Source organism: Equus przewalskii, chromosome 4, assembly GCF_037783145.1.
Source record: "Equus przewalskii isolate Varuska chromosome 4, EquPr2, whole genome shotgun sequence".
Lineage (NCBI taxonomy): Eukaryota > Metazoa > Chordata > Mammalia > Perissodactyla > Equidae > Equus > Equus przewalskii.
Genome location: NC_091834.1, coordinates 2,782,920 through 2,804,644, shown reverse-complemented (window position 1 = coordinate 2,804,644; position 21,725 = coordinate 2,782,920). Strand labels below are relative to the sequence as shown.

Here is a 21,725-nt window from a genome sequence, read left to right as displayed (position 1 = left end):
CCTTCTTGAATGACTGAAGAAAAGCAATCAGACATAATGATTATGTTTTTATTTTCTACATTTATGGATTGTGTTTTGTCTCTCTCTTTTTTTTTTGGTGAGGAATGTTGGTCCTGAGCTAACATCTGTTGCCAATCTTCCTCTTTTTGCTCAAGGAAGATTGTCCCTGAGCTAACATCTGTGGCAGTCTTCCTCTACTTTGTATATGGGATGCCTGCCTCGGCATGGCTTGATGAGCAGTGTGTAGGTCCACGCCCAGGATCTGAACTTGCAAACCCTGGGCTGCTGAAGCGGAACATGTGGAATTAACCACTATGCCACTGGGCTGGCCCCTGGTCTCTTTAGCTTTTAAGACATCAGCATTAATTGATGTTGAAAAACAATATAGTAATTAAAGTCAAAACTTGCTACTCTCTACTTTTTTTTGATAAAGTGAATATTTCATGTAATTACCATTCACATGGTTTCTCTTGGTATTTATTCTAACTGCATTATTCTGTTCACATTATATTTTAGGACGTATCTTAACGTCTAAGTCCCTCTTTTAATATTGTAAGTCCCTCATAAATTAGTACCTCACTCTATTGTCTTAATAAAAAAGTCAATACTACCTCCTGAAAAATTTCTCAGACCCTCCCAGCAACTCTGTACAGTGGGTATTGTTGTTCTTATTTAATAGGCACTGAGGTTCAACAAAGTGAACTGATGTTTCTAAGTTTAATAAAGCAAATGCACCAGGTTTGCTTATTGTGGAGGTTTGCTTATTTTTGGAGTCGGGCTGAAGCTTTAGTAGGGCTCAAAATAGTCATAGTTTAGTAGATCTTTAAATTCATTTATTTAGTTACTCTTGTATGCTTCTGATACGCAGGGTCCTAGAACCTCTCTTTTAAATAAAGCATCTAACTGATCTTCTGAAAATGAATTTCTTGTCCTCTCCTCTGTGTCTAGACTTTGGTTTGTGAACCTGACCCTCAGAAGGAGCCACGATTTTCTTTACAACTTCCTGACTGATCTGCTGTCAGCCCATTCTCCTACTTGGAGGGAACCCATGGACCTTCTCAGGATACCTTCTCAGGATAAGGACGTTATCAGGATACTTGCCTGATTGGACTTTTGTTTCATCAAGTGGAAAGAAAGTATTTATTTAACACAAAAATTGAGTAAACATACAATGCTTTCCAAGGAGGGAAAAAAGATCCATATTCCATGGGAGTACTCATTAATCAATCTGAAAGTCAAACAGTCTGATTTGCCAAAGATAGTTCTCACTACTGCAGGTGCCCAGAGAGCCTAGCGTGAAATCATCTACCTAGGACTCACATTTGGGATGTGTCTCTGTCTCTCACCAGATCCATGAAAGAACCCTGAGGGAGACGACCACTGGCATTTCTCTCGGGTGCCTGGGATATCACTGGGATGCCTAAGGTCACGCTTTAAAAATGTCTATCTGTGCCATCATTTCTTAGCCTCCCTGGGGTGAGAAGGATGTCTCACACCCGTGCTGGCCCCCTCTCTGACACCCACTCTATCTGGTTTTCTCTGTATTCTTAGCAAAGCCTTGTACCACTAAACAGGCACACACACACCATCACTGTCCTACAACCAAGACGAACGTAAAAGACCCAGGAAAAGTCTCAGGTGCAGAGGCTGACATCTGGCGCATTAACTAAGTGTTCGAGAGTAGTATTATTTACATCCCTAACCCAAGGGCACAGTAATTCATTGACCGTTACATGAAATGGTTTTTCAGCATCACCCAGCTCTTTCGTAGTAATTCCGAGTGGAGCAATTTTACTGTACTGGATTTAATCTAAGATATCCTGCCTTCACCAGATCATCACCTGGCTTTTCCCTTCTGTTTCTGAGCATGAAAAAGGGAAAAAAACTTACTGTGTTTTCCAAACTCACTTGATCAAGAAGTATGTGTGTATCTAGTTTGGGCATAGAGGAAATAATGCATTAAGACTGAAGGTGGGGGAATCCCATTAACAAGGAGAAATGCGCCTGTTTTAAAGGCTGGGAAGAACCTGGGACTGGCTTCTCTTCTTCCTGAGTTTATTTTTAATGATAGCCTGTGATGTCTAGTTCACATACTTTTCTCAGAAGTCTTGGAACTTTACAAACCAAGCTATAGTACCCACGGAGTGAACAGCTGCCATATAAGCATCACCTGCATAGATATTTAAGATTTATATCTTAATTTTATCATGAAATTTCCAAATTGGTAACCCATATTTTATCCAGTTTATGCATTAGTTTAAAATAATCAAAGCATTGAGTCATGCAAATATTGATCAATCCTGGTCCTTGCTGAAATAATTTAAACACCTCTGTGAATTAAAAGTTATTACCAATTATTGATGAGCACTAAGGAAGGTGGAAAAGATTAGCTTTTTAAATGATTACATTTGATAATAAACATGAAAACAAGATTTGAATCAATTATGCGCTATGATCAAGAGCAATTATTGATCTTTAACTGTATAGATATAAAATATTTGTCTGACAGTAGATAATACGAGCACCTTCGAACTTAAACACCGTCATCCCTTTTCTTGACGTGGAGATGGTCACCCCCAGACAATTCTCCACTAGTGCTGTAAGAACCCATGAGTGAGAAAAACTCAAAACATTTGAATATCAGGTATAACCCATAAAAAGCAGAAAACGTCTTCCATCATCCCTGCCAAGTTCTCATCCTTATTTTAAAGATTAGACATAAAATCAACCAGTAAAATCTGATCCATGGAATTTGTATGACTCTCAAGTGGCTCATTTTCTTTGAGAATTAAATGTTAGAAATATATATACTGTAGTCCAAAATAAACTAATCCATATTATCTAAAATTGCCACAGTAATTCCTTTCGGACAGCTTGTACACAGAAAGAATAGGTTGCTTTGTAAAAACGGCATGGGAAATGATGAAATATCGCTTATTTTTATAATCTTTGACAAGAAGTGAAAATACTATTTTCTGAAACCCAGGCAGACGACTCATTTTTATCACCTGCCAGAAGAAAAAGCATCTTTCGTAAAATTGAGCACCTGCCTACAGAATTCTAAATCTGTGTTTACATGGATTTAAGGACCTCAGGTAAACCACTGGAACAGAATGGAAATCTCCTCAGACAAGATCAAGCGGGGAGTAACCAAGCCTGAGCTCCACATGTCCTACCCGTGTCATACCCATGTCACAACAGCTTCCCTCTAGCTCAGTGTTTCCCAAACTTCAGCTTGTACCAGCTTCACCTGAAGGTGAATCACGCAAACACAGCCTGGTGGCCCCACTCCTAGAGTTTCTGATTCAGCAGGTTTGTGGTATGGCTTGTGACTCTGCATTTCTAACACCTTCCTGGGTGATGGTGATGACAGAAACCACACTGAGAGCTACTGCTCTGGCTTAAACCCTATAAGAAAGAGTATTTTTTTTACATAAGATACTCCTATATTTAGGCTTCTATGCCTTGGGAGTATTGTATAGATCGATCAGCCATTTAGACCATTTGTTCAAAAGTGTGGCCATCGTTTGGAACCCACACAGGCCACCCCTGAAGTCCACGGGGTAGGGGTGGAGCCGTCCTCTCTCATGGGCTCTGGTGGTTTCACCTGTGGCCTTCACTCTGTGTTGCTTCCACCTGCAGTGCAAGGATTAATTTTGGCTTATTTAACTACTTGTGAGTTGGCTCTGCAGCATGTCAAGAAAGTGGCCTTCTGGGGCTGGCCTGGTGGTGTAGTGGTTAAGTTTGAGTGCTCCACTTCAGTGGCCCAGAGTTTGCAGGTTCAGATCCTGGGTGCGGACCTATACACTGCTCATCCAGCCAGGCTATGGCGGCATCCCAGAAACAAAATAGAGGAAGATCGGCATAGATGTAAGCACGGGGCCAATCTTCCTCACCAAAAAAAAAAAGAAAAAAAGAAAAAAAGAAAGTGCCCTTCTGGTTATAAGAAAGCTGGGAGTCAAGAAACCATGTGAAGGCCCATCCTAAAACCATACATAGATGGGGTAAGAGGTGGCTGGTGTTGGATCAGGGCAGGGCCAAATTCCAACTTGGATACTTCCCAGTTGTTAAGGGATTGTGAAGGGAGGAAGAGAAATAGACACAATTTATGTTCTTTCTACTTTTGCACTGTGGATGATTCACTGACCTGGGAATGAGAATCAGAGCAATGGTAGACTTGGTGGTGGGAATAACAGATTCATTCAGTTGTCCAGGAGCAATTGGTTGGTGAGGCTCAGCACAAGAATCTGAGCTTCCAGAACACAAGAACCACAGCTTTTCTCTATTAACTTCAAGAGCAAGGAGGGAAGGCAGGCATGAACTCTAGATTTTACTTATAATAGCTAACTTATTACGTGCTTACTAGTTGCCATTTTACAGACAGAGAGAGAGACTGACTAATGTTCTATATTGTTATTTTGTTTTCTATCTTTAGATGAAGACTCAGTTACGCATTAATTGGATACCTCAAAGTAACTGTTACGTTAAAAAATTACATTAAAAAATTCACCCTCAACTTACCCCCTAATTGGAAAATTTCTGACTGCTGCCATTTTTAAAGACCACGTATATCCAAAAGGCCTCGTCCCCCTTTCTCCCACTGCTTCTGTCTGCCCAACATCAAAGCCCAAAGACCAGTCAGCACAAAAGAAATATTTCCAAAGAAAGACAGAACCATTTGATTAATAAACATGGGGAAAAAAGCATAAGCTCAGAATAAATTTCAAAAGATTCAACTTCAAATGAAAACTGAATCGTCAAAGCATGGAAAAACTTATGGCGCCATATTTCCGTTCCAAGCTATTTCTTGGACTTCTTTAGATTGTTCCTTTTCTTTAGTTTGCCCTTTAGAGAAACTATATGCATATATAAAACCCTATATGGAGATTTGTCAATTAGAAGCCAATAAGCAGGAAAATGAGAGAGATGATAATTCTTAAATAATATTTCGCCAAACCTTTAGAAAATTGGATCATGAAATAGAAAGAAAGCAAAACCTACGTCAAGTCTGTTTGCTTAATAGCACACTTCAGCCCTCTTCCAAGACCACAGTAGGTTTTCCTTTCAAAATTAAGCAATTCTACAAAAAGAGACTGTTCTTACCCTCATCCTCCCATTCCTTATGGCTGGCCCATCCTCTGCCAATCTCAACACGTACAAATCCATTTTGTACTCCCTTCCTCCACGAATGCTGAATCCAAATCCTTTGGCTCCTTTCTCCATGTCCACAGTGAAATAGTCAAAATCCTTCGGGGTTGGGGAGAAAATGGAATAAAAAATTGTTTAGTATCAGAGAAGCTTCTGTGATCAGCCCTTCTGCTGTCTTCTCTTTCGCAGTTAACGTCTTCCCAATGACACTGCGTTGTGAGAGGAAGTAACCTGACTTCACGGTCTAGCAAAATGCAAGACAAAACCCCAGAGGTTTGAGCAGATCAGACCCAGTTTACTGGGTCATTGAAAGAAGTGCTCTGTAGCTTCTTTGCTTTCGTATTCACCAGTTTACTTGGCAAACGTGTAATTATTGCATGTAGACCTGAGGGATATTCTCTCTCCTTTGAGTTTTCTCATCGCTGCTGTTGAGCCCATAAATAAGTGTATCAGAGTCACGAGTGTGTGTGTGTGAATGACAGGTTTGCTCATTAGAAAATGAGGTTTAATGGGGTCTTTGAGGTACCTGGGGCTGCCGGTAGTCTGACAGAGGGTACTGCCTGGTGTCGGGGGAGTGCTGCCTGTAGTCCAGCAGGGGAGGGTGCCTGTAGTCCAAGGGCGGCGGCTGCTGGTAGTCCAGTGGGGGCTGCCTGTAGTCGGTGAACGGAGGCTGTCGGATGTCTGGTTTCACATCTTGCCTCGCTTTTACTTCGGACCTGTAACTAAATAGATGGAAACGGGACTTGCTTTGGTATCTCAGCATTCTAAGGAGACTGGAATGATCGCATGACCTCCAGGCCCTCGTGGGCCACACCTCTTGATGGTCCTTTTCCGTTTTCAGGAGCATGAAAAGATTCAACAAATGGTAAGCATTACTTTTAAATCGTTGACAAATGCCATATGGTATCCTTTTCATTTGGCTCCTTAAGAAATCAAGGTAAAAATGACGGTTCAACCAGAACTTTGTGGAAAAGGATTATGGATATCCCTCTTTGACATTGGCTGCTTAAAAACTACAATTGCAGCAAATTTAGGGAGCTAAACACTTAACTATACATCCCAAAATATCAGTCTGTCTTAACACCAGGAAACCAGCTCTCTCCATCTCTCTCTCTGTGTCTCACACACGCACCATTCATTACTTCATGAAAACATGATCGCAGTATTTCTGAATACTTTACAAATACATAATTAAAGGCTGTTTTAACTTGCTAGGTAGGATCTTTTTGAATATATTACAGAGGTTATAGGAGAGATAGTAAGGTATAATCACCACGTACAGATCAGGTAGAAAGTCACTGGGTCATTGCTAAGAGGAGAGACACATTGTGTAGAGATTAACTACGAGACCACAGCTAATGGGTTAGTGTCAGATACTACCATGGGCATGAGGTGGAAGGGAAGCCAAGATGTTTATGTCCAACGTTTGTCTTTTTCTTGTTTCTCGATATTAGTTACTGATAAAATAAATACAGAGACTGGTATGAGTTGTTTAGTGCTCTTTTGTGAATCCAAACTGCTCTAAACTGAGGAGATTCCCAGTTCCAAAAGGAGATTAAAATAGCCAGTGCCTGCCATTATGGGGTCATGAGTAAGGTAAGCCAAAAAACTTTCACCATAGTAGAGAAGCCACTTAATTCTGTGGTTCATTGCCAATTGCCACAATGATGGTCTATAATGAGCTACCCAGGGATGTAGGAAGATTAAAAAATACACTCTACACAACAATAATTTTATCTAAAATTAATATGGAGGGTTTGAGGGATTGAGAAACTATTTAGTACCAAGGAAAAACTCAAATGTGTTATGAAAACAGGTTCAAAACCGGTAGAATTTTTACCTTTAAGACTAGATTTTTTTTTTTGCATTTTACTGGCTGATGATGGTCTCACGGATGCTGACTAGTATTAAATATTTAAAACAGTCATTCACCTGAACAATTTCCATTAGCATAATCTAATATTTGGTGAGGACACACTGAAAGTGGATGGCAGCCGATGTATTTATTTGGGGTTTTTGGATGGAGGTTAGTGATGTAGTTATTTCAATCAATGCTTTGAGTAGGTCCCATTTGTTACCTAACCTGCAGAAGCGACATACTCCTTCTATGAGTTGCCCTCTCCCCCAGTGAGAGTATGTATGCTGAGAACAGAATTATTTAAAATATGCTTTGAATGAGATGCTTAACTATGCAAATGCATGAATTAAACAAAAGGAATTGAACTGGGTGACATTTGTTGGTGCGTGTGGGTTCCTTTCTAGAAATAGCTTGCCTGATGGTTTAGATGTCACTTGGTTTTAAGTTCCAGCCCCGTCACTTTATTTTCATTATTGGTGTGATATGGGTATGAAATATCCATCATGTGCTCCGTTTCTAACCAGATGTGTCACGAGATGCAGCAAAAGAGGGTGAAGTGGAAGAGTCCCCCCGAGATGACACGAAAGCTTAGAAATAGGAACGGGGAGAACTCGCAACAGCTGTCATGGAAGCCTACGTACGTTCCAGCGCCCAGACTTCATTCTACCTCAGGGCCAGGCGTCAGGATTTTGCGAGCTGCACATTGAACAGCTCTTTAACAAGAAAAATATGCTCAATTTTTTATGAGTGTTGCTAACTTTTAAGTGAAGATACACCGGCTAGGGCAAAAATTATGTTGTTTTGAATTTGTGAAACACTTTATTTAAGGAAAACACAAGATTATTGAAGTATTATTAACCTCTTTCAAGTTCCTTTACTTAAGTAAGAAGGTCATCAGTATAACCCTTCATAGCCATTAACTCCTTTATTAAAGTGACTTTAGAGATGATAAAACTAGATTGCTAACAGTAAATTCTAGCAGAATTTTATGCTATAAACAAGTTCCAGAACCAAGAAACACTGTCCATGTGGCAGGGGATCTTATGGCGGGATTTTGCCTTATGTGAGCCTTTCAAGAATTCCTTCCAGCCTTAAGGGTTTAAAGTCTGTGAAGGAAATCTACTTCCAGGGCTCTTCCACTGACCTCGCTCTTTAAAATGCAGTCAAATATCAACTACCTTTGCTGAGGGAGGTGAATTCTGCTATTCACATTTAGTTTTGGAATATTTACATAATGGCTCTTCTGTTGTTTTCAACAAACGCTTCTCCTTGAATAAGTGTTTTGCTTATGCCCATATTAAAATTATTTTGTGTTTCCTGAGCTCACACCAAAAGAATGTTATGGGACAGAGACATGGGTAGAGGTATGCGGGGTGTCAGCTGGAAGCCAATCGAAGAGTAAATAAGACAGGATAAAATATTCACTCATTCTAACTCAAAAAATGAAAATTTGCAAGCAGATTGTCATTTTATTTTGTCGCTCTTTAACATGGGAGCTGGCTTAGTTTGACATGTAGGTGGGGACTTCCTGTACAAATGAACTAATAAGAAATTCATACAGGGCTGGCCCAGTGGCTTAGTGGTTATGTTCACACACTCTGCTTTGGTGGCCTGGGGTTGGCAGGTTCAGATTCTGGGTATGGACCTACTGGTCAAGCCATGCTGTGGTGGTGTCTCACATATAAAATAGAGGAACATTCACACAAATTTTAGCTCAGGGACAATCTTCCTCAAGCAAAAAGAGGAAAATTGGCAACAGATGTTAGCTCAGGGCCAATCTTCCTCACCACAAAATAAAAAAAATAAAAATAAAATTCATACTGTGTGCTTGGCATACAAGTTGTCTTGGAGACATCTCTAGCCTAGAAAAAGGCAAAGAATTTTCTCTCTGATACCATGACCATCTTTAAATGCAGCCAGGAAAATGGTTCTAGTTTCTGTAAGATTATTGGATCTCTTGATTCCTATGCAAGTGAGCCACCCACTAACAATGGAAGAGTGGTGCTGGGAATCCTGAGTGCCAGGAGAAGGCCCTAGGACTGGAGTGGGCCCTTCCCAGGCTATTAATATTACTGAAGCAAAAATACCCAAGAACTCTAGACAAATTTGTTTGGTTATTATAAAACTTTGGATCAGCTCAATCCGTTAACCCCAGAGTTAGGAAATATTTTATTGTGTATTCAGGCAAAAAAATGATCCAAACACCACTGCACCTGTGATGGGGCTGAATCCTGGTTGCGAGCTAGTAGCAGATGGGGACAGGACAGTGGCCTCGCCCAATCGTCATTCTCCCCACTGAACTATGCACACCGGGGGTGACAGTGCCCTCCCCAAGGCTAGAAGCAAGAGCCCATCTCAAGGGAAATGAGACTCTGGAAAGGAGAAGATGGGACTGGGGCTGGGAGGTTAATCAACAGGGGCAGAGCCAAGAAGAAGAGTCTGAAGCTGGCCGAGGGCTGCTGGAAGGCTCAGATCCTTCCTCCTGAGGCTGAAATGAGTCCTGGGGAAAGCAGGTGCAATCTGTCGAAATGACACGCGGTGGAAGAGAACACATCTGGGGCTTATTACCGAGGGACCTGGGCTTGCTCCTCTTATAGAGCATCAAACTCTTACCTCTAGCATTTGCTTTATGGGGCTTAGTCGCTTTTCTTCCCTGGAATATATTAAAACCATAAACGGCTGAGGACAACAGACATTTACTTTTCTGTGAGAGCGAATGAGGGACATCAGAATAGAACAGGGCTTTATGGAAATGACACCTGTGGTGGGGGAAAATATTTGCTTGGCTACCATGTGAGTGATGAACCTAGAGAGTTCTGGGACTCAAAAACTGGGTGTCACTTAGATCTTCCCCAACGGGGAAGGCAGGAGATGGGAAGCAGATGTTCAGAAAACATTAGAATCATGGAAAAGACTGGCGAGGATTTAGTGTTCAGAGATGTCCCCATGGGCTGTCCTGTTTTTCTCCTTCGAAAGGGAGAAAACAACATGGGAACATGTCTTCTTGCCCGTCTCTAATGGCTCAACCCAACCCAGGCTCCCCATTACACACAAGTCACAATGAGAAGACAATGTTATCTTTATATGGCATCCTTTTTTTCTGGAATTTCAAAGTGCCTTATTCACAGAAGCGCATGATGTGGAATGAAAGAACCTCACTAGATCGTGGGTGGGCGGAGATAAAAGTGCAACGCAGTAAAAATGCTAACGTTCATTAATGCTTTCAAACCCTTCAACATTTCCCCTACTCCACACCCTCGTTACTTTCAAGCCATTACCTTTGTGGCTCAGTGGACACTGGCAGCCACTTCTAACTGCTTAACCTGCATTCACCTTGACCAGCCTCCAGTCTTTTTTCTGTGGGGTCAACTGAGATGGTGGAAAGCAAATCCGGTGATGTCAGGCCTCAGTTTAAATCCCTCCAGTGACTTCTCACTACCCTTAAGATCAAAATTTTTTTTTTTTTTTGAGGAAGATCAGCCCTGAGCTAACATCTGCTGCCAATCTTCCTGTTTTTGCTGAGGAAGACTGGCCCTGAGCTAACATCCGTGCCCATCTTCCTCTATTTTATATGTGGGACGCCTACCACAGCATGGCTTGCCAAGCGGTGCCATGTCTGCACCCGGGATCTGACCTGGTGAACCCTGGGCCGCCGAAGTTGAACGTGCACGCTTAACTGCTGTGCCACTGGGCCGGCCCCAATATCAAAATCTTTAACTTGCCTACAGACCTTGTAGGGCGGGCCCCTACCACCCTCACAGGCTTCATCTCAAACCATGGTCGCTCCGCTTAATCTCCACTATGTGGCCTTATTTCCCTCCATCGTGCTTACCTGCTCCCTCTTGCCAAAGGGCCTTTGAACATGTGCTCCACTCTGTCTGGACTCACTTTAATGTGCTCTTCAGCTAGTAAACCCCTGCTCATCTGCAATCGCTCATCATTTCTTCAGAAAAGCTTCTCTCATTGTGAAGGACAGACACTTGTATTTGCTAATAAAACCACATTTATAACATACACACAGTCTCCAAATCACACAAAGGCACACATGGCAATTTCCACTTTATGAGAATCTCTCTCCTGCCTGTGTCCCGTCCTGTCCCCACTTCTCCCTCTCCCAGCCTCCCGCACCTCTCAGGATCAGAAAAGCCAGTGGAAACTTTACCTATTTTCATGTCCTTGCAGCTGAAGTGGCTGAGGAGGAGCTGGCTGGGCGACCGGACTGTTGGGGGTGGCCGGGCTTGGCTGGGCCAGGGGGCTCTGCTGGGCCGAGGGGCTGTGCTGCTGCGCCATGGGGCTCTGCTTCTCCGAACTGGGCGCCGAGGCTGGGCTGTTGAGCTCTGCAGTGGGGAACCAAGCGTCAAATGCAGACACACTGGCATCTCATGAAGGGCAGAAGGTGGCCGGAGGTGGAAACTCTGCCTTGGCAGATGGCTCAAGGCTCTGGTTATTTCAGTGTCTGCTAGGCCTTAAGACAGCAGCTTTAACTTCTCAAGCTCCAACACCACCCCCAGAATTAGTATTCTTTTGTTAATTCTAACGGTTTCTGCGCAAAGTTATGAACAGATTCTCTTGTCTTTTTGTCAAAAGAAAAGATTACAATAAAGAAAAATCTGGGAAAACTATGAAACAATAATTCAAAGGACTGAGCTCTAAAATATACGGTATTTTCCCAGCATTGCTGGCCGAGAGAAATCATTATAGCCGCTGCTGTTTGGTTGTAACAAGAATCTTACCACTATTCCAAAGTTTGGGAAAGGAACTAACCATAATAACAGAAAATGGTTTGTGCCATCTTTTCTCAGGCTCCTTGTTAGCCTCATTGCCTAATTACTCTCCGTACCCGTGGTTCTCCGGGAAGAAGAAAGAACCCTGGACAGAGGAAGGTTCATAAACTTGTTCTCGATCTAAACTCCATTTTGGCCTTTCTTGTAATAGCATCAAATTTTCAACTGAAATTATCTATATTGGATTAAGGGCTGGACGTATTTCAGACTGGGAGAATGGAGACGCAAGTCAGAGTTTTTGTGAGCAATCCTGCTTAGAGTTAATTTCCATTGAATGTTTTACACATAATGGTGTCTGCAGATAACGGGTTCAAAAAACATGGTCATTTTCTCGTCTTTTGGTTGGGTGACAAAAGGGAAGTGATCCCTTAGCAATCCCTTATAAACCACTCTTCTCCTTTCTTTTCTCACGGCCCAAATTTCTAAATTTCTTCTCCCCTTGCTTCAGGGTTTCCCAGCCTTGCCACTGTTGACATTTTGAGCCAGATTATTCTTGGCTGTGCAGGGTTGTCCTGTGCGTTGTAGGATGTTTAGAAGCATCCTTGCCCTCTACCCATCAGATGCCAGTAGCATCCTCACCCCAATCACAATCAAAAATGTCTGCAGACATTGCCAAATATCCCCTGGGGGGACAAAATCACCTCACTTGAGAACCACTGTTTTATGTTTAAAGTCAGGTGGCTGTTTTCTGCCTGCTTGTGAGATAGTCTCAAGATGGAATCAGGAGACTGAATGAAACCGAGGGAGGGGACCAAGGTGAGTGAGCCTTATCATTCTCCATGTGGGACACCGTGCTCCACTCACCAGTGAGCTCCAGCCCCTGAATTCTCCAATATCACTAATGAGCCAGCAGCTACGAACTAGCAGCGATCCCGCCGTGTCTGGAAATGGTGAGTTCCTGGGGAGCTGGTACTCAGAGCTCCGTGGCCCCTTGAGGCGTGGCTGTGAGTTGTGATGCTTACACTCTTCAAGCCTCAGGGGGGAGTCCTTGTACACAGAAATTCCAAAGGCTAAGAGGGAACTTTAAAATTCGTATCAGATGCAACATTTTCTAAATGAGCTCTCTTTATACCACGAAACTTCCTCAAGCTTTTCAAAATCAATGTGACTGAAGAATCCTCCAGAGCTGAACCATTAACATGAATACATTGTGTGTGTGTGTTTTTTTTTCCTTCAGATTTGTGATTCTATCTTCTCTGTTGAATGGCTTCTGGCTTAATATAATCATAAAAACAGTGATCCCAGGCCCATAGGGAATGATGGAATACCCCAGTGTCTTGGGACTCGCACTATTTATCTATGATGTCACGTAGCTTGCTCTCTGAATGAAACTGGCACTGAGTAAACAAGACACGGGTTGCAGGAGAGTGTGAATTTTTGCTAAAGTGTAAATAACAGTCAACCTCTGAGCTCTGACATCACCCTGATGGCACCAAGTGGTCTCCCTGCTCCCCGCTCGGGCACTCACCCTCCTGAGGAATGATGCGAAGGGTCACACTGAGGCCCGCATCCTTGATGAGCTTCACGATGTCCGCGTGAGGCATGTTGATAATAGACTGGCCATTCACTGCTAAGATCCGGTCTCCCACTTTCAGTTTTGCACAGCGATCTGCAGGACTCCCATCAATGATGCGTCCGATCTTATGGGGCACAGCTGGAAAAATCCCCAACAGAAATAGGCGTCAGGGGCGTGACCAATACACATTCTGTCTTTGAGTCCCAGCCCCACAGGAAACAAGGCAATGTCGGAATGCCTTCTTTTGTCGATATATTTGCCCTTGAAATCCCAACCATTCCTTTCAGATGTGGTCCTGTGCATACTCCTGAGACCAGAGTTTCTAATTCAAGTCCTTTGCAGTGACAGGCCAGTTCCAAACATGTGGACCAGGGTCTCTCTACCATTGGGGTGCACCATCCTTGCCCTAGGCTTAAAAATACAGCTCTTTGGGCCTTATCCCAGACCTTGTGAATCAGAATGTTCAGGCAGGAGCTGAGGGTGATGCGTTTTTAAGAAGTTCCTCAAGAGATTCCAACACATACAAACTTGTGAGAACCCCAGACATAGAGCACTGTGCCTAAAGAGCTCCTGCTCTAGGGGCAATAATACGCAGTTCCAGAAAGACACAATAAGTGCCGGGAATTTAATTTCTACCCTTTTATATTTTACTGAGAGAGGGAAACAGGAAAGGAAAGACATACATATTCAAATGGGCAGTAGCCAGCCGGTAAACACGTACAATCAGCTTCCCACTCATCCACTAAGCGTTAGTTTAAAAGTTGATGCGGTTTTCAGATCTTACCTCTTCTGTCTGATTTAATGTATGAGGTGGCATTGAGACCCTGTTAATATCTGATACATATGTATTTCATCAAATCTAAGATGCCAGCAATGCAAAGACACACCTTTATTTTATACACCACAAGAAAGAAAAAAACCTGCCTATTGAACAGGGACACTCCACTGACTGTAGGATGCTCTCTAGTTTTTGAGATACTAAAATATGGAAAATGTGCATGGAATTGATGAAATATGGCATACGTCTCTTTGAAACAATGAAACTTTCTTTTTAAATTGTTTATTTATATGTGTGAGGAGAGCCAGGTACGTGGCGATATAGATTTTCCAGCAGGTTGACTTCTAGTCAAGTCCATGGTTAAGTGCCTGCCAGGTTCGCTATTTCCGGGGTCAGACATCAATAGCACACAGTGTCCTGTAAACTCTCTCAAGGAACTTACAAGCTAGAAACCTGTTCCCTTCTCCCTTCAATACAGAGAACCTTGGCCAGGACATCACCTGTCAATGACTTGTTGCTCCCTCCATGGAGGTGAGGTACTGATTTAATCTGCATAAAGTCAAAGACACACTCCACCATTCACTATGCTCTGGGGGCACCTGCTCTTGAACTCTCAATCCACATATGCCTTACAGCGAAAGGCAGAACACAGGCTCACAGCCCTGGGAAGGAAGGACACTCAGTGAGTTAATGAACCAGCACCTTGATCATATTTCTGTTGCGAAAGGTTATAGACAGCATATGAAAATATTGCCTGAGCCTGTCTTGGAAGTGAAACTCATCGTGTTGGAAGCTCAAACACGTTTTGATTTATCACAGGTGCTAATGGCTTTATTGAAGAACACTGACTTAAAGCACGCTCATGATCATCTTGGAGTCTTAGGACAGTATATTTCTCAGGTAGAACTATGATAAGAAACATAATAAGAACTCACTCATTTACTTATTTTATAAAATAATATGGGTATTGCAAGGTGTATGGGCTTCAAACACAACCAGAGTGAACTTTCCTTGCTGTTTTCTCCTCGTTCCATGTTCAACAGTGTTCCTGGAACAGTCAGTAAAAGATACGGTCTCCCTGGCCATAATGTGTATATTGTTATCTATTCTGTGACCTTTGGAAAGATACCTAACCTCTCTGAGTTTTGGTTTTGCACCAATAAAATTGGGATAATAATATGTTGACTTCACAGGATTCTGGTTCTGAGAATTAAATGCTATCGTATGTAAAGTGACTAGAAGAAGCCTGGCACGTAAGAACTGACCTATGCATATTAACTTTTCTTTCTCTCTTTCTATTACTATTACCTTTTTAATGTTACTGATGTCACTATTGATGTGTGCGTGTGCTTGTACAGAGGTACCAGCTTGAATTCTGTCTACATGGGATAAACTTGTAATACTGCTCAAACGGAAGGAACGCGTTGCTTCCTACAGAGCAAAATCCCCTAAGAATCAACACAAGAAAACAGCTTCACTTGGGAAAGAGAGATGTGTTTTGGGGGATTATATAGTCACCAGAAGAGGCCAAGAATCCTGTTTGTTTTTCTCTGGTTTCACAAAAAAGATGTTGCGGGTCTCCATAGGAAAACACCAACTTGTAAGTAAGAGTTTATCATCCAAAGAGAAATCAGCATGATACAGATCTCTTCATTTTCTATATTGAGCCTTACACTCACACACACAATTATAACTACAGTAATATATATAATTGAATCCTTCACAGATCATATGAGATACCTGATAGTGTTATCAGTGGAAGGAACTGAAGCATAAAGTGCAGAGCAATTCGCCCAAGATCGCATAGGGTGACCTTGGGTTTAGAATCCTAGTCTGTCAGATTTCCCAGGGTTTGCACCTTACTGTGTCCTCCCTCCACTCAAGCACTTGGTTCATGAGCGTCTGTGCTTTTATTCTGTGAGAGCAGCCTGGCTCTGAGCAGGGAATCGTAAACACTTCACTCATGGCCCTGACCCAGGGGAGGGTGGGAGGCAGGCACTTTGCTTGAAGTGGGTTCTCTGTGGCAGCTGTCTTTGACAGGCAAGGCGTGAGGAGGAGAGGAGGGGAGAGAAAGGGAGAGGAAAACCGGACCGCCCCTCAGATCCTATTTAGCTGGGACTTCACATCATAGTGTCATTCCTTTATTTGAAGTAATTTCTTTGCATATTAGAGACACTCATATTTGAAAGGAAATTTAAAAATATACTTTAAAACATATACAAATGGTATTTGGATGATTTGCTGTTTTGAATTGTTCTTGTCTCTGCTCCCTTCCATTACTGCAGATCATCTAGAATTTACTGGGCATAAAACCCCCAAATGTTTCAAAACATAGATTTCACACACATACATGCGCGTGCGCGCGCACACACACACACACACACAATTCTATGTGCCCAACAGCAATAAGTTGTTATTGGTTAATTTCCAGGCACTGTGCTAGGCACTTATTTCAAATCCTTACAGTAACAGCGTGCAGAAGCTGTAAAAGTGTAATAATCATGCCTATTTTACTGCTGAGAAAACAAATAAGTATCAAACCCAGGATTCAAACCCGTACCTATGGCTTCAAACCTCGGGGTCACTCCCTTCTTTTTTGATATGTGGTAGATTGAAAGCTATTTGAATTATGAAGAGCGAGGGAATGGCTTAGAAAAGCATGCTGCTGGAGATTTCAAAAGGAAAGTTTCATTGTAAACAGAATTATTTGCATATGGTGATAACTCTTAGTTTCAAGGCCATTTTCACTTTATTAGGGGAGGTAGAATAAAAACTAAAATAAACAAATAAAAACCAAGATAAAAGAATGAAAACTAAAATAAATTCTATGGCAGCCACACAGAAGGATGGAGCGGCTTACATAAAATCAGGAATGAGTACACAATTTACAAAAATGTACATCCAGTAACTGGAAGTACCTGATGTCGTTTTATTAAAAATTGTTTTCTATTGGCATTTACCTTAATAGAAACAGTACTCAAAACTCTTGGCAGCCAAAGACAGCCTCACTTTTTCTTTACTAGCATTTTCCTGACATGTAAGTACATCGAATGTTGATGTACAAATCATTGACAAGGGTGTGCTCAGAAAGGATTCGCTCTCAAAACAAGACGCAGTTCCATTTGCTCAGTGATAAGGTCGACAGAGCTTATGACCTAAGTGCTGTCCGTGCATTGCTAATGGAATTACAGAGCATGGAAGAGGCCCTGACCTTGGTTTCTATTATTGGGATGAATGGTACTCATTAATTCTCTGAGAATTGATGACTAAGGGAACTGCCAGAGCACAGTCCATTTAGACTGCATGGCTTGCAGACATCACCTGTCAGGCAGCAACACAAATCAAGTCTTTGGATCAGTCTGCTTAGTATACACCGATATTTGGGAAAAGGTGCAATATGTCATGTGACTTTGGACACACTGACATTTGGGAAGGAGGTGACGTATTAGTAGTTAGAAATTTTCCTTTAATTGCAAATCACGTAAATTATGGAAAAAGAAACCTATCTTTTCCTATTCTTGATGCGTTTCTGGGTAAAACACTGCTGTACATTTTTACAGCACTATGTTTTATATTTTCCCATAGACGAAGCGACTCTTCTGGTGCCACTCAACATGGCGCACTTATTTTAGTAGGAATATTCAGAGACAATCAGTTGGACTGGATGCTCTCTAAGTTCATTCTAGAGACTTGAGTTCTTTGGGTCTTTAGCCACACCACTACAGGAAGCAATGATCCTTCCTTTTTGCTGTTGAGTTCTCTTCTGGGACCTTCATAGGGTCCATTGAGGCTCCTTCAGCCATTGGTCAACCAAGGAGCTCGTGTTGAGTCCTGCCTTAGGTCAGTTCCCATCAAGAAGATGGGATGGTTGCCTGAAGGACTTTTCTGGCTTTGGGATGGATTTGTCCCAGAAATTTTGGTGATGGACTCTTCTTGAAATTCTTAGTTGCACCATCCTCAGGGAAGAGAGTAGTAGATCCCTCATCACTTTTTTTTTTTTAAAAATATTTCTTTGTTGTTTTATGTGTATTTTATGTCAGAGAAGGAAAAGCTTGAGACATGTTTACATTTAATTATCTCCTTGTTAATAGATCCCACAAAGCAGAGTTTATTTGAAGGAAAGCGTTAGACAGGGAAAGTAGATTCTGCATCAATCATGTTAAACTTACAAGCGAGAAGTTTCTGAAATGAGCGTGACAAAAATAAATACTTCAAAGGCAATCAATAGCGTAAACTCATTAGCTCACAATTCCATTAATATGTGAAGGTTAAACATGTCATGGGCTTAAGGTAAGCTGGTTTCCATTTAGAGTCTATGACCTGATATGAAAATAAATTTTTTTTAATTGGATGATTCCAGTTGACTTTCTTAAAATCATCTGTGAAAATTATTTATGTGTAGTTTTAAAATTGTGGGTCGGGGCAGGAGAATCAACTACTGCATCAATGATACACTTCTGCATAGCATCTTCTGAGTAATGGGCTCCATGCTAGGCCCAGTGGGGAAGACAATAAAATAACACATGATATTTGCCCTCAAGAAACTCCCAGTCTAGTTGGGGAGACCAGAGATAATCATATAAACATACTTAAAACACAAATGGCAAATCCATGGTAAAGGTGACATGCAACAAAGGTAGAGAGGAGGGTGAATTTCTGAGACCAGGTGTGAACTCAGGATGGTAAGAAAAAGGAAGGTCATTCTGGGGAGGAGGGAGCATAATGTCCCTAGGCTAAGTGGCAGCTCACTTAGTGCAAAGCTCATGGTGGTCAAGAGGGTTCTACCAGATCCAGGGAGGGAGAAGCAAGGAGCGGATGCTTTGTCGGTGGAGTCCCTTCCACCCTCACAATTACGGAGATCCCGGATAAGATGCTTTTGCCCAGATCCTCTAGAGGGACACTGCACATATGGGAGCAAGAGAAGAGTGATTGTCACAGAGTGTTCCCATCTCTGTAACACATGAAGAAGAATCCTCATCTGTTTTCCTGCCTTCGGAAACCTGTATCAATTTTGCTTATTTCCCATCTCTCCTTCCTACCAGTCCCGAATGAGCATGTTCTATGGTGACAAATCCATTCAGCTAGATGTTGTCCCTTCCTGGAGTGTGACACAGTGTCCTTCGAAAGAGATTTTCTTGGTCATCAGGGGGCGAGGATGTGAGAAAAACATGGGTTTGGTATTTAAAAAAAATTGTGGTAAAATTAAGAAAAAGCTGACTGTATGACTTGATTTCCTCTAGAAGTCTGTGAAATTAAGCTTTCCAAAAGAAAACATCTTCCTTGAAATTCATAGCCAAATGACTTGCAAGACCCAAAATCGAGCAGCTGGTGTTTTAAGGACTGTGTATTCCAAAAGTGCACTTTTTTTTTTTTTACCCCCAGCACCCATGAGTCATTCTCTTGTGGCTGAAAGTTTAGTCATCCTACAGTTGGTAATAAGCAGATGGTCAGATGGGAGAATGGGAAGAGGGGCCCAATGGCAATTTGGGAGGCCAGCTATACTCATGTTTCCAAGGCCAGAAAGCACCATATAGAAAGTATTAATTATATGGCTGGACATAAGAAGCATTCATCAGCCATATCTTATCTGGTATGCTTTTATTTTGCTGAAGGTGAATTGGTAATTGAAAGAAATCTCATTGCATTAGGAACTGTAATTAGCCATTACTTGACTGTTCCATCCTGGACCATACAGCTGGGTTAAGATGGTTTTCTTGTTTGGAAAGTTTTGGTGGGCTTGTAGGCACAGGACCAGTTTCATGGGTGTGTGACTTGTGTATTATGCAGGTCCCCATGCTCAAAAGGGCCTCAGGTTTGTTTAATGGTCTGCTCTTACCATCTTGACATTCTTAATCGTGTTGGAACGAGGACCTCACATTTTCCTTTTACGCTGGGCCCTCAAAATAACGCAATTGATCCTATGTAGATATATCCATAATGCATTTCTTCCTCATATTACTCTACTGTTTTTCCTGTCTGCAATGGAAGATGTGAATGAGAATGTGGCATACCTACCAAGAGAAATTATCACAGAGAGGCAGGAAGGGGCAAAAACAATCCCTTTCTCTTGTGGGTGCATTTCCCATTCTCAGGCACATCACAGAAGAGGTAGTCCAAATAACTTCTGCTAAGTATGTTCTCAAAGACCCTTGATTCTCTGCATGTTGATTCAAGAGGCCTAAAAATTACCTTCGTCCTCTTATTCTGTTGTGAGAATTATTCTTATGCAGGAAGTCACTCATTACTGAGTCATCTACCAAGCAAATATTCTTTTTTCTCTCTCTTTAAATAGGCTTTAACGTATACCACCACATTTCAAGGAGTTTGTGTATCCACTTGATATGATTTATTTCCCTCATAATCTGACAAAATGCCTAGACATTAGAGTGGCAGGAACGAAAGAAACTTCAGAAGAGTCATGATCCTCAGATTTGTAGGTGGCCAGAAGGGTGTGTGTGTGGGATGCGGGGAGCTGGAGAGAGAGAAGGGAAAAACAGTTCCTTTTCTAGATACTTAAGCCTTTATCTTCTGTAGAGACAATTCGCATTTTACTGTATATCCCAAGAAGTCACCTTTCATCTTGTGAATTTCTAGGTGGCTGGGACATTCTTTTTCACCTGTTTTAGGCTGAAAGTTGCTGTAGAAAATCTGGTCCCACTAAGCTCGGTTTTGTAAACTCTACGTCACCTTATTTGATTCATTCTTTCATTTTGCTGGAGCATATCCTACAGGATCTTCCTAAGAACCCATGCATGGGAGAAAGTTATTTTTCAGTATTTAATGTTTGAAAATGTCTTCATTTTTACCTTCTCATTTGGTTGAATTCTAGCTTGGAATTCTAGATGGCATGAAATTCTAGATTGAAAACATCATTTTTCCTCAGAAATTTGCAGGCGGTGCTCTGTCGTCTTCTAGCATCCAGCGTTGCTACTGAGCCGTGTGAATCCATTCAGATTTTTGTTCCTTGTATGTGATCTGTTTTCCTTTTTTCTTTTTGGGAATGTTCAAGAGTGTCCCTATACTTCTTGTGCTTTAAAGTTTCGAAATGCTTCTTTTTCAGTGTGGAGACTTGTTTCCTTTAGTTTTGGTTTTGGGAACTTTCATTGTTCTGTTTCTTTGATAACCATCGTTCTGTTACTCTGGTCTCTGGTTCTGGAACTCTTATTAGTCAGAGATCAGCTTCCTGGATTGATCCGATAATTCTCTTGTCACTTCTCTCAGACTTGTCTCTTTTTGTCCTACTTCCTGTGAAGTTTCTTTTACTTTTTGGTTGTTTACATGTGTGATTACCCTTACAATCCTTCTATTGAATTTTTAATTTCAGGCATGATGTTTTCAATTTCTAAGAATTCTTTCTTTAATCATCTTATTCTTTTTTATAGCATCTATTTTTATTTCATGATGGTAATATCTTCTCACATCTCTCTGTATATACACGAGACAGTTTTGAAGCTTTCTTTTTTTCCCTGAATTATCACCATTTCTTCTTCTTTCATTTTAGTTTGTTGCCTTGTTTTTTTATTTTAAAAATAAAAATTTCACTTCTGGTGGTCATGGTTTTTGGGTTCCATTCTGTCTTGAGCTTTCTAAGTTTGAAGTGCTCTGAGTGTCTAAAGAAATGAGCGACTCTGAGCTATCCAT

The 21,725-nt window shown here is 41.6% G+C and overlaps 1 protein-coding gene across 18 annotated transcripts in view; it reads right to left on the bottom strand.

Annotated features, from left to right (window-relative positions):
* The window catches only part of MAGI2 (membrane associated guanylate kinase, WW and PDZ domain containing 2), a 1,255,661-nt gene that overhangs the window by 103,708 nt on the left and 1,130,228 nt on the right, over positions 1-21,725 (bottom strand). For all 18 annotated transcript variants that reach the window (XM_070617000.1, XM_070617003.1, XM_070616985.1 and 15 more), the window contains 4 exons: positions 13,259-13,444; positions 11,169-11,343; positions 5,675-5,870; positions 5,104-5,247 (listed from right to left, as the gene is read on the bottom strand). In XM_070617000.1, the coding sequence (XP_070473101.1) occupies positions 5,104-5,247; positions 5,675-5,870; positions 11,169-11,343; positions 13,259-13,444 (701 nt within the window). The remainder of the gene's footprint in view (positions 1-5,103; positions 5,248-5,674; positions 5,871-11,168; positions 11,344-13,258; positions 13,445-21,725) is intronic.